We start from the raw sequence: 13,346 nt of genomic DNA on the forward strand, positions 1-13,346 counted from the left end.
GGAAGCAAAACTCTAATCTGCATCTTAGTTACAAAAACTGGACACAGATCTTCCCCCGAACGAGTCCTCCTGGAGATTCATTGCCTCCAATCATTCGTCGGTCAAATAAAAGCAAATGTTACAAAGTGGCCCCGCGAATTCCGCAATAGAATTCCATTTTTCAATCGACGCGAAGCGAAATTCTACGAACAACACAAACTACTCGCGTGCCTCCCGATCAGTAGTATTACCGTTACATTACTATACTTGACCTTCGTGCCTATGGGGAAAGTTCTGACCTTTCTACCTGCCGTTTTCTGCCTAGTCCTTTCCTGAACAGCGGGCAAATTTTCTCGAGCTCTGTTTCTTTCTTCCTCTAGCTCCTCCGGAGACAAGCGTGTTGCCTGTCACAACCCAATTTCCTGATCAAGCGGAACGCGCGGATGTCTACCGTACATTAACATAAACGGGGACTTGCTTCCCGATCATTAGTATCACCGTTACACTACTACAGGTGTGACTGAACATAGAAAGCATTCTGAATTGACTTAAATTGGGTAATGGATATAGCGGGAATAACCAACGGATAAAACTTAGTCCGTGCACCGATTTCCTGAAATGAGAAATCCTGCTTCCTGGGCAAACTGTAACCTCCGATCTTGAAAACTTCGTTAGCATGTGGCACCGTGTGGTTGTTTGGTCAACAAAGAAAAACCTTGCAGACAAACATCGTCCATTAGGGTGTGATAAGGACGTGTACCTCTTGATTGGCAAAATAACCAAGGAGAAGGAGTTCAAGCGCCTCGAGACTCGTTCCATCTTCAGCATATTTAGGACTATCCACCTCGTGGCAGCTCATTGGATGTGCACAACGAGGATAATGAAAAAAAATAATAATTAGCTGGCGTACTTAGGAAGTGGGCAGGCTTGACACCCACATTGCATCTGGAAGTCCATTTTTGCAAAATGGAGGAAGTCGCGTCTAATCTTCCGAAGAACAGTGAGTATCTTTCGAGCCACTTTTGTGCAGTCGTGATGAAGTGCCCCAAGAGGACCAGACACATAAACCCCCCTGCATATCGTCTTGGAATATATCATGGTTCTATCTCAATGTGTGCTTTCTTGGTTCTCTCGAACACCATAGGGCACATGTTTAGTCATTTTGAGGGAAACGCCAGGCTGTCGGCCAGCAAGACCAATAGGCGCGTAGCGGTAAGCAATCGTCAGACTTGTAAGTGGCGAGGCAATGGCTTTTTCCCAAGCAGCTGGAGGATTGCCCTCATCTAACCACTGTAGAAACATCAGAAAGGAATATTTTTCCAATCTTAGCAACGTTCCTCTCAGGGTCCTTTGATGGACTTCATCTGACCCCAACGCGCTGACATCCTCCGCAATAACCTGTTTGGTTATGGACGGTTCGTAGTCCAGCCTCGTCAAGATTGGATGTGATGAAAACAACTGTGCTAAGTGCGGGTTTACATTATGCAATATGCAGGCTTGTAACATCAATATCTGGTCATTACTGGGGTCCCCAACTCGGCGCTGCCTCGTGCTTTTAAATAGTACTTTTCAGGGGGAAGACTGGTAGTGTGGCACGTTTGTGTATGTCTCGTTAACGAAGTCCCCATTTGTAACGCCCTGGTATCTCCCGAATTTTCAGCTCTACTTCTAGGCTTCCTGTAGTTTTTTGTCTGAGGAATACTTGAGACACCATTCCCGGTAAACACCAAACCCTTCCGGATAGTTCACCGTGTGGTCCTGTGTGGCTCGTCTACTAAAGCTGGTCATAGACGAAGTTGGCCAAGGAAGATAGACATCCGTTTGCAGTCTGTGTGGCAGACATTTCTATTCCACTTTTGAATTTCCGAGTTCCTGGCCCAGTAAGAGACGAAAACAAAAGCCAACATACAGTGGTGATCAAATCCCAGGGACTTTATTTATCACATGATCATGAGGTGTCTTTCGTTGGTGGTATCGAAAAGCAGCAGGGAAGGTAGTTAGACTGTGTCCTACCTGATGAACGAATGGACGTGCTGAATCCAGGCACCCTGGTGAACGGCTTTAGTCAGCGACGATGCAAACCAGCCATTAAACCAGGCGCTCTGGAACCCCATTCAGATGGTCTTGGGAGTGGTGAAGTCACACATCTATAAACGATGCGTAAATGATAGCTAAGGATTACTAAAAAAATGTACAAAGAACGGACCGTCTTCCGGCGGGCCTAACGAGTAAGGCAGATGGCGCTGAAAAGAAGGGGGTGGGGCCACATTGTGTAGTTTGAATCCGAAATGCATCGCAAAATGTTGCAGTTGCGTCGAAGCAAGTAATCCAGATGGGCAGGGACGCATTTCAGTACGAGGAGTCCCGACCTGCCCTCCCATCTGTCGTGTCAATTTAAAGTTGGGTAAAAAATTTGCCAAGATTTCTGCGCCAGGGACACCTGGTCTGAAGCAACTCCCTACAAGTGTGATTAGACACGGTCATTGTATGATAGACAACTGATAAATATTGACAAGCTTGCTAAAATGGCTGGAGCACGCGAAATTGGGCAGTCAGAGAAGTGATGCGACACTAGTGAGGTTAGCAGATTTGGTATTTCCACGCTGGATCTCGTTTTACGGCTTTAACCCAGCCCCGCGGTGCACATGTTGGATTTGTGTTCATCTCTCAGAGGATTTTTATGGCTGTGTGGGATTTTTTCTGAAAGAGATAGTTTACAATCCACAAGTTGGGAATTTCTATGGTTGATGAGTAGAGAGCTATAGTTTGGACATCTTAATTAACCGTTACTCGGAAAGTCGCAAAGTGATTTCATTGGCTTTGTTTGGACTCTGGGCAGAATGCGGCAGTTAAGGTGTCTGTGAAGCCATATAGGGTTGCCTGGCTGTTGGATGAAATACATGGTAGTGACACTCTAGAGGAGCTCAGTTACCTAGTCGACTCCACCATGAATTTGGCGAGCAGTTCCCCGTTTCTTAACCTGGCTAAAGCGGCTACTGCCATGTGTTTTCATTGATCCATGGTTTGTCGGCGGTCAGCGCAGCCAACGCGATATACGTGTGATTTTTAGGCACATTGTTGTCGAATTAATAGTCCGACTCCCGAAGCCAAGAGTGGTGGCTACGTCCAAGGTTTTACGGGCTGCTTTACGGACGTGGAACCGGATGAACGTTGTTTCGCATTCTTGTATTATTATTCCGCTAATTTCTTTGAAGTAGCCTCCTAATGGCATAGAATCCTCGAAGACGCTATGCCCGGAGTTTCTGACTCTGCAACCACCCTCGCCGTGGAATTCAACTAAGAATGGTGTGAACAACTGTGACCGGAAGATTATTGCACGCACAAACTTCCCGAACTGAGAAACCTGTGGCCTTGCAAACATGCGCTTTATAAGGTTGAAAAGTTTTGTCTTGCCGTTAATATCTTTATAAGATTATTGGTAGAAGATCTACTTGGTCAGATGTTGTAAGGGTAAAGCATGGGCAGGTATGTGCGGCTTTGGAGATAAAAACAGCCTGTGGAAAAATGATCAAAGATTGCAGACTTATTTGTTCGCCGAAGAATTCAAGGCCAGCAAAAGTTTTCGTAGCTGAGTGCCGGAACAGCGTTCGCCAACCAGGACAACCAGGATGTCCTTTCCAATATGTTTGTGCCATGGAATATCACGTTTTGGAAGCTCGAGTTTTAACCTTTTTGATGTTCGTTGATCGTTAGCATTTTAGACTCATTGTTTTAGTTTATTTAAAACGTACTTGAATGTTTTGAATGTATTGGCTGTGTTCTCAACGCATTGTCACGCAGGTAGCCTCGCTTGTTCGGCAAGTGGGCCTCGGACGATGCTAGACTCATTGTTTTAGTTTATTTAAAACGTACTTGAATGTTTTGAATGTATTGGCTGTGTTCTCAACGCATTGTCACGCAGGTAGCCTCGCTTGTTCGGCAAGTGGGCCTGTTACGGAGGATGCAGCTTCGAAGGTGATGTGATAACTGAAGCCAACACAGTACTCACAAGCGAGATTTGATTTTACCAACTTGCGCATCACAAGGTGTATTACTAGCGTTCGGGCGGCGCAGGTGTCAGACCACGAATCCAAATCGATTAAGGGTCGGATGACCACTGATTGTTACACCTCCGGCATCTTATATCTATAGATGAAATCGAGTGAAAGCAGAGAAGCTACGGCCGGGTGGCCGGGAAAATGGCTTTTGGTGAAGGAGAATGTGTCCCATACCTTAATCCGGGCTAGTACGTTTTGAAAGAACACTACACACGCTGGGCTATTGCTTGACGAGTAATTATTTTCTTTTTCCATTTCCGGCTAGGAAAACCCGTGTGTAGGGAACCGTACACGTCACAGGGAAACGGCGACTTCCACAAAAGCTTTGGCTGCCGTCGCTGGTGTACAAATGAATATGGTTATAAAACCTGGGGCATCGGTGTTTCTCTTTGGTGATTCTGTCACTAATAAACAAACTGAACCATCTCGGAGGCTCACAAATAGCTTGAACCCATGTATCGCGCACATATTCCTAGCCATCAGCAGCGACGCTTTGTTAAAACATTACTCTTGAAGTCTAGGATGGTGCCATAGTCTCCCGTGGTAACCCTCTGGCTGTCCCTTATTTGCAGACCAAAAAGCAAAGAAAGGCTGAGGCCTTAGCGAACAAACAATCAAAAATTTCCCCGCTGCCATAGAATAAATTATCATCCTTATTATTATTCATTATTATTATTATCATTGTTTGCAACATTCTTTGGGGATTTAGCCTTATTATTGAAATGGAAGGTTCGAACAAAGTAACACGTTTGTAGGGCTGATGTTTCTGCGTGAAAGCCTCAATGGCTGATCCCTGATGTTGGCGTTTAATGCGATCCGAATGTCTGATACCGTACAACTAAATTTTCTCGCGCACACCGTTTCCGATGAAACAAATTAAAACCATGGATACATCTCAAGCTTTTTTCCAGTAGTTACACGCATGCAGTGTTCCCCGTACGCTGTCACCTGAAGGAATTTTAATGTGACCAGTGATCAATTAAATCACAGCCGGCTTGAACACTGGTTCCCCTTAAAAAACCACCAAATCCCGGGCCGCAGCCTATTTATAGCGTGTTGTGCACGCGATCCTACACAGTCTCGAGCTCGTACCGTAGTGGAAGTGTTTCCATTGAGGGCGAATGTAGTGCAGTGGTGGGATACTTGGCACGGAAGAACAATTTCGTTGCCTGGGAGTGCAAAGGATAGGTACCCTGGCAAAGCAATATCGTATAAAAAGTTTCATAAAAAGTCTGCATTGTACGCCACGTTTGTCTTTTTTGTTCGGTAAGTAAAACTGTGTCAGCATAGCTCAAAAGAGCACTGTTTTAATGCTTTTACTGTGTTGCCAAGATACGGGGAGTTAAAAGGACAGAATTCAATAATATTGTCCGACAAATTGGCGTACTTGGACTTTGAGGTTTGGGGATGAGATGTCTTGGAAATTATTTTTATTTCGGACTCCTACAAATATATATCTATGGAACGATGTTGTGAACGTGCAAGGATTTGACCAGGTAATTTGCATCGTTCTGTCCCCCATTTCATTCTTTGAAGACACTGTACCAAGATATTGCACCCCCCTCCAAGAATAGAATAGGTTAAGTTCCTATCATCCATACTATAAAACCCCACAGAGAGACGCCTCAAAGTCAAGATATTAAGACCCTGCCCCATTGGCGTGGCTGGCCGAGCCTGAACACCCATCTTTGTTCCCTTGTTTGTGCAAACTAACACTTGAGGCAGGGCCCCACTGAATAACAGTTTTCGTCTCGCCTTTCCGGAGAGTTCTCAGACATGGATGGGCGTTTCTAATCTCAGGGCCGACGCACGCACTTACGAAAACAAACTAACTCCCATCAGGTGTCCCAACCCGTCGAACTTCCTCCTTGCAATGATGCAGCAAGTGATTTAAGGACCTGAAAAATGCGTCTGCGATTAACAAATCAACAATACGTGGGATGATGACATCAGATTCCTGTTTAGGGTGCAATTAACGGATTGAGTTGGAGCACGCGAACTCCATCATCTGATGGATCCGCTTTCTCGATAACTTTTCAAGAAGAAACAATGCGCTGCCTAACACTGCCGCACTTCGGGAGTGAAGCCGATGCTGAACAACTGCTGGAATCACGGATAATCATCAGTTACATACACCAACTCCTTCCCGCTGACGGTCAAGCAGCTAGCCATCGAGCGCAGAAGCAAGCTGCCAGTGGTGACTTCTGACCATCCATAAGTCTGGATGGTTAACGCTGGACGACCGAACGCCTTTGCCTTCAGCATTCTAACCAGGATAAGTGTATTGCGTACTCTTCGCCCTGTACAAGCACTCCCCCGTCCGCCCTCACCCTCCGAAACAATGACGATGTATCCTGATGTGTTGCGCTACATGTGCTCAACACAAAGTGCCCTCCGGAACTTATTTAGAATCATACCAAATGTGGTTTCATTTTTATCCATATCAGTCTTGCCGTTGCTGTGGATGACGGGGTATCCTCATACTCCGGACACTGCTCACTGATATTCGCCTTAATTTTCACCACCCTGGGCATGATTTGTTCAAATACTCCGTCCTTATGGTGATATACCGCTTAAAACCACAGATAACCTCCATTTGGCCCCAACTCTGCACATCAGTTGAGGCATGGTCGGATCGTTACGATGTGAACATGTTGGGTGATACTGGAATAATGGGAAGACAGAGCCAATGAGATACGCTATTCACGGGAACAGGAATTGTAACTGTGGAAATACTAGAATACGAAGGCCAGTTGATCTGAACCAAAACTGATAACCTTTACTGACGGTGGGCGGCCTTGGACAGGGTAAAAAGCGTAAGTGAAGTTGATAGGATGGATAAATTCGCGGTAGCGATAAATGTTTAACTGAATCTCAGAGGTGTGGCATTCAGTGAACCTGAACAGACTCAACGGTTGTGCAGTTGGAGGGGAGCAGATGAAGGTTTTTCAGAGGTTGTTAGTTCACCTTTAGTTATAGTGACTTCCTTAATTACACCAAAAATCTAACTCTTGATGTGTCGGATGCTGTAGCTCCCAAGCCTTGTACAGAGACTGCACTTCATGTTGACAGCGTCAGCTCTTTCTCCAGCCCCCTTCACTTACCTACGCCATGTTCTTCCCTTCCCACAAGTGCTTCCTCGGACGCAAATATTTACCGTCATGTCCGTGCATCGTACCGTCCTCCTCCATACAAAACCCCCGAACGCCAACTCCCGTTGTTCCGTCTGCCCACTCTGAGTTTTGCATAAGCGCGCCAGAATTTCCCCGATCTATTCAATCCGAGCACATGGTAGAATCCGGACGCGCACTTGACATTGCTCATCCCTACCAAATTCCGCCTAACCCTCTACTCACATACAATTTAAGTGAACTTCCTCGCTGACGGTTACTTAGTCCTTTACATCCTCTAGTTCCTCCATTCTCACCTGCAACTTGGTCGCCGCCTCTAGTCGTCCCGGTCTCCCTGTTCTATCACAACTAATAGGGTGAACGTTATGCCGTTCATCTAAACCCGAGCTGATTTTTTCTGCAAGAGGGGCCGGTTATACCACAAGTTCTTTTACCGCTGTTTACTGTCTCCTCTTTTAAAGCCTGCTATATACCTCTTGTATAATCCAATGTAATAATCTCGGTCTGACTATCCATATTCATCTGCCCACCTGCATTGCTGGATTTACTGCTGAAGCCACCATGTTGTGCTTTTTAGGTGACCTTTTTATTCTTTCTTCAATACCCTCCTGTCTCCACACAGGTAGACACTGAAACCGCCTATATATCCTAAGTGATCCAAAACTCACTGTTTCTATCCAATTGCCATGTGCTGCGCCATACCGGGATGCTGCTGATAAACCAGTTATATAAACACGCTAAATCGAGTCACGTTTAACTCTCCATGGACCTTTTGTTTACGAGGGGTGCTCACAAAAATCTCGCGTCCCCCTATCACCTGGATGGCGAATTTCTAACCTCCTGTCCATTACGGCATTTGCCAGCATCACACTCACACGCCAGTATCCCGTTTTCCCCTCATCCATTATTCGAAGGCATTCGAGACTCCTCTTTTGCGCCGCTCAACATCTTTCAGATACATACAACCTTCTCTACAATCATCCCACCTGCCACCTCTGACCTCTCAAGTAATATTTCCATTCTCCTAATCAGCACTGTTATGCCTGAATTGTTTTACATCACAGCTGTTTCAGCCTCCACTGGTGAAACCTGGCTCTCTTTCAGCAGTACTGTAGCCCTAATATATTATCCAGAAAGCTCAGCCTTACATTCCGATCAGTCCAACGTCTTCCTGATGGCCGACTTACTTGCTCCATATCCAAAACGGGTGTCACTTTTTTGAAGATCTATTACTGAATGACACTTCACACTCTGATTGGTAGTTGGCCTGTCGGTCTAACACACCGTTTAACCTCGGGTGAACCTTTGAAATCACACTGAATCTCCTGTTTAACCATTCGTGCTTCTTCCGCACTTCTAAACTCTACATCAACATTTCAACACAATTGTTTATTTCAACCTTCCTTCCCCCGTCCGCCCTCACCCTCCGAAACAATGACGATGTATCCTGATGTGTTGCGCTACATGTGCTCAAAACAAAGTGCCCTCCGGAACTTATTTAGAATCATACCAAATGTGGTTTCATTTTTATCCATATCAGTCTTGCCGTTGCTGTGGATGACGGGGTATCCTCATACTCCGGACACTGCTCACTGATATTCGCCTTAATTTTCACCACCCTGGGCATGATTTGTTCAAATACTCCGTCCTTATGGTGATATACCGCTTAAAACCACAGATAACCTCCATTTGGCCCCAACTCTGCACATCAGTTGAGGCATGGTCGGATCGTTACGATGTGAACATGTTGGGTGATACTGGAATAATGGGAAGACAGAGCCAATGAGATACGCTATTCACGGGAACAGGAATTGTAACTGTGGAAATACTAGAATACGAAGGCCAGTTGATCTGAACCAAAACTGATAACCTTTACTGACGGTGGGCGGCCTTGGACAGGGTAAAAAGCGTAAGTGAAGTTGATAGGATGGATAAATTCGCGGTAGCGATAAATGTTTAACTGAATCTCAGAGGTGTGGCATTCAGTGAACCTGAACAGACTCAACGGTTTTGCAGTTGGAGGGGAGCCGATGAAGGTTTTTCAGAGGTTGTTAGTTCACCTTTAGTTATAGTGACTTCCGTAATTACACCAAAAATCTAACTCTTGATGTGTCGGATGCTGTAGCTCCCAAGCCTTGTACAGAGACTGCACTTCATGTTGACAGCGTCAGCTCTTTCTCCAGCCCCCTTCACTTACCTACGCCATGTTCTTCCCTTCCCACAAGTGCTTCCTCGGACGCAAATATTTACCGTCATGTCCGTGCATCGTACCGTCCTCCTCCATACAAAACCCCCGAACGCCAACTCCCGTTGTTCCGTCTGCCCACTCTGAGTTTTGCATAAGCGCGCCAGAATTTCCCCGATCTATTCAATCCGAGCACATGGTAGAATCCGGACGTGCACTTGACATTGCTCATCCCTACCAAATTCCGCCTAACCCTCTACTCACATACAATTTAAGTGAACTTCCTCGCTGACGGTTACTTAGTCCTTTACATCCTCTAGTTCCTCCATTCTCACCTGCAACTTGGTCGCCGCCTCTAGTCGTCCCGGTCTCCCTGTTCTATCACAACTAATGGGGTGAACGTTATGTTGTTCATCTAAACCCGAGCTGATTTTTTCTGCAAGAGGGGCCGGTTATACCACAAGTTCTTTTACCGCTGTTTACTGTCTCCTCTTTTAAAGCCTGCTATATACCTCTTGTATAATCCAATGTAATAATCTCGGTCTGACTATCCATATTCATCTGCCCACCTGCATTGCTGGATTTACCGCTGAAGCCACCATGTTGTGCTTTTTAGGTGACCTTTTTATTCTTCCTTCAATACCCTCCTGTCTCCACACAGGTAGACACTGAAACCGCCTATATATCCTAAGTGATCCAAAACTCACTGTTTCTATCCAATTGCCATGTGCTGCGCCATACCGGGATGCTGCTGATAAACCAGTTATATAAACACGCTAAATCGAGTCACGTTTAACTCTCCATGGACCTTTTGTTTACGAGGGGTGCTCACAAAAATCTCGCGTCCCCCTATCACCTGGATGGCGAATTTCTAACCTCCTGTCCATTACGGCATTTGCCAGCATCACACTCACACGCCAGTATCCCGTTTTCCCCTCATCCATTATTCGAAGGCATTCGAGACTCCTCTTTTGCGCCGCTCAACATCTTTCAGATACATACAACCTTCTCTACAATCATCCCACCTGCCACCTCTGACCTCTCAAGTAATATTTCCATTCTCCTAATCAGCACTGTTATGCCTGAATTGTTTTACATCACAGCTGTTTCAGCCTCCACTGGTGAAACCTGGCTCTCTTTCAGCAGTACTGTAGCCCTAATATATTATCCAGAAAGCTCAGCCTTACATTCCGATCAGTCCAACGTCTTCCTGATGGCCGACTTACTTGCTCCATATCCAAAACGGGTGTCACTTTTTTGAAGATCTATTACTGAATGACACTTCACACTCTGATTGGTAGTTGGCCTGTCGGTCTAACACACCGTTTAACCTCGGGTGAACCTTTGAAATCACACTGAATCTCCTGTTTAACCATTCGTGCTTCTTCCGCACTTCTAAACTCTACATCAACATTTCAACACAATTGTTTATTTCAACCTTCCTTAGATATGCCGGTTGCAATACAATCCCCATAAGCGCCCTTCGCTTCTGTTGTCTGGGATTTATTCTGAAGGTCTGTAGCAGCTTGCGAGGCACCCAAAGGTGGATCAGTGCTATGGACACATTCGACTTCCTTTCTTCTCTATTACCGGCAAGCTTACAAAGATGCTTGTCGCCGGCACGCTATCTCTCAAAACCGCAAGGAGTCTTTAGCTTTGATCGATTGAAATAGGTCAACGATGCTAGAGATCTTCTAGATCTAGATCTGCCACTCCAAGGCTTGTGACCCTGATATGGAGCTCATTTCTGACGACCTTGATAGAGTAGAAATCCTAAACCTCCTTTTCTCAGACGCTAACCCTTCAGCCTTTTTACATTTTACGGCATTTCTACTCATTATTTGCCTATAGTGCAATGACGATTACATCTACCCATGAAACCATCCTCACCCTTCGCTTGATCGCAGTCATTTAACTTGACCTGATGTCTTTTTTGGACGCAACCGGAACTCACTTTCAAATGCACTGATAGCATTCCCCTCCATATTTTTGAAACAAATGTCCGGATATCCGCATCCTTGTCGCTAATCTCTTTAGTACCTTCTAATTTCTGGTTTCAGGGTCGGTTGAAGCACCAACTCAGTATATCACACCATTGGTCGGTCACACGAAAGGCTCCATTTATTTAATGTAACAACTTCCGTAGGCGCTTGTAATCCCGCACTACAGTGTGCGTTGTTAAAATCTCCATGGTGGGCTTCAGACGCATTAACAGAAATCCAAATGCCGGAGCATACAGGTTTATTGTTTTGTGGTCAGTTACACATACTGGTCGGATTTAGTTAGTCGCATTCGTCTAATCGGGATGCTGAACGATATAGCGTAATTGTCTATTGTGATACTCTCAAGGTTTGGCTATGCCTCCACGGTGCATTCAAAGATACATTAAGATCTGTGGGTATCAGCGACTTATTCTAAATTCATTCCACTTCTTGCCCTACCGGGACGACCCAGTTTACTAAAATCATGGATATATCCCCGCAATCACTTCTCAACATCAGAAAAGTTGATGATCCGGCACGCCTGGCTCTCCATTTCTCGAGATTTACATAAAAACATAGCTAATTCTATCACCAAAGAACCCGATTTCCTATTTTCTGGTGATAAAAGAGTAGCACACATTCCACGCCAGTGACTGCCTTCACGCTGTCTGCTTTTCAGTTTGATACAGTTTGCTAGCCCACTTTGGTCAACTATCTTGGGTCTTCCTCGCCGTTCCAAAGTAGTAAACACACTTCCATCCTTTTATGTTTCCTTTATGAGGCTTATTTTTATTAATTGTCGATTTCTACTACTGCTAGGCCTCTACTATAGTAAGAGGCCTAGGTTCCAGTTACAATTACACCCTGAGATTTTTCAGATACACATGGAAACAAGTGGCTGGAACCCGCAAATCTGTGCTTGCTTTCGATGTTCATTATGCAGCAAGCCATTTTGACTGCCACATTTCAGAACTTTCAGTGACATTCTGAAAACTATCCTCGAACTCGCGTTGCAGTGTCCACAGTTTCGAGGATAGTCCGCGCCATGATGTTGCTTTTGCCGTTTGTCGCCTTAGCTGCACCCCGTCCAGAATGAGAAGTCCTAAATCGAACCCAGGGCTTGTTCACTGACCAGAGATTCCCCTCCGCCCCTCCTGAAATATCTGCAAACATAGACGTTTGTCACCGGTGTTCACTGCTCGAAATGTCTTCAGACGGGACGTTTTCCCTCTCCTTCAATCACATTAAGAAGCAAGCTACACTCATGTTCACACTAAATCCTACCAAAAGACCCCTTGCTTCTACCGTCCTGTTGAAAATGTTGTAGGTTTTCCAAGAAGCGGGAGGTTCTAAACACTCGTAGACTATGCTGTCAACTTGGATGTCCTTTCATTCGGGTCATATTAGCCTGAACTTGGAACGGCTTCCCTCCCAGTCGTTTATTACCCACTGATCACCACGTCTTATCTCGCTCTTGGAGTGTAAATCCATAACCATAGACACACCTGCGTCTTCCTCCAAATGTGCAGGTATATTACAGGAAGCACGTTACGCCTGGCCCATGAAATTCTTCCAATATCCATCAATTTCTTCATAATTGTTCTTTGATTTCGGCATTGGGCTTCCGTGCTAACGTAAAACACGCCTCGAGTTTTTGGTCCGGATTGTGTTCCAGCGAGGTTCTTGAGCTGCGCTTAATGCCCAAAGCTGTTTGAAAAATCTAACTAGGATGTATATACACAGGTCACGGTCCATCTTACGGATGCCATCATATAACCCGTAATTTCCGGCTTTACACCCGCACAAATACAGTCGATATGATGGGGCGCAATCGATGGACTTCTGATTTGGTTTTGCGGTTTATACGGTCACACGTGCACAAAATATCCTGATGCAACTCTGCTTAACATGGTGATCCTGACTGAAGCTTCATAGTTTAGCGTTTTGTACCTTTATTTTACTTCCATTATAACACTACGTATTTCATCAATTGCATAATCGTTTTTTGTTT

General features: G+C 45.3%; 1 protein-coding gene across 1 annotated transcript in view; it reads right to left on the reverse strand.

Annotated features, from left to right (window-relative positions):
• Window positions 1–1,484: 1,484 nt before the first annotated feature.
• The window catches only part of T265_14521 (hypothetical protein), a gene marked incomplete at both ends in the record, with an annotated part of 19,780 nt that continues 7,918 nt past the window's right edge, over window positions 1,485–13,346 (reverse strand). Inside the window, 4 exon segments of the mRNA XM_009174034.1 lie at window positions 1,485–1,656; window positions 1,682–1,753; window positions 2,162–2,200; window positions 2,206–2,437. Coding sequence (XP_009172298.1) covers window positions 1,485–1,656; window positions 1,682–1,753; window positions 2,162–2,200; window positions 2,206–2,437 — 515 coding nt within the window.

The sequence above is a fragment of the Opisthorchis viverrini genome (assembly GCF_000715545.1).
Source record: "Opisthorchis viverrini unplaced genomic scaffold opera_v5_210, whole genome shotgun sequence".
Lineage (NCBI taxonomy): Eukaryota > Metazoa > Platyhelminthes > Trematoda > Opisthorchiida > Opisthorchiidae > Opisthorchis > Opisthorchis viverrini.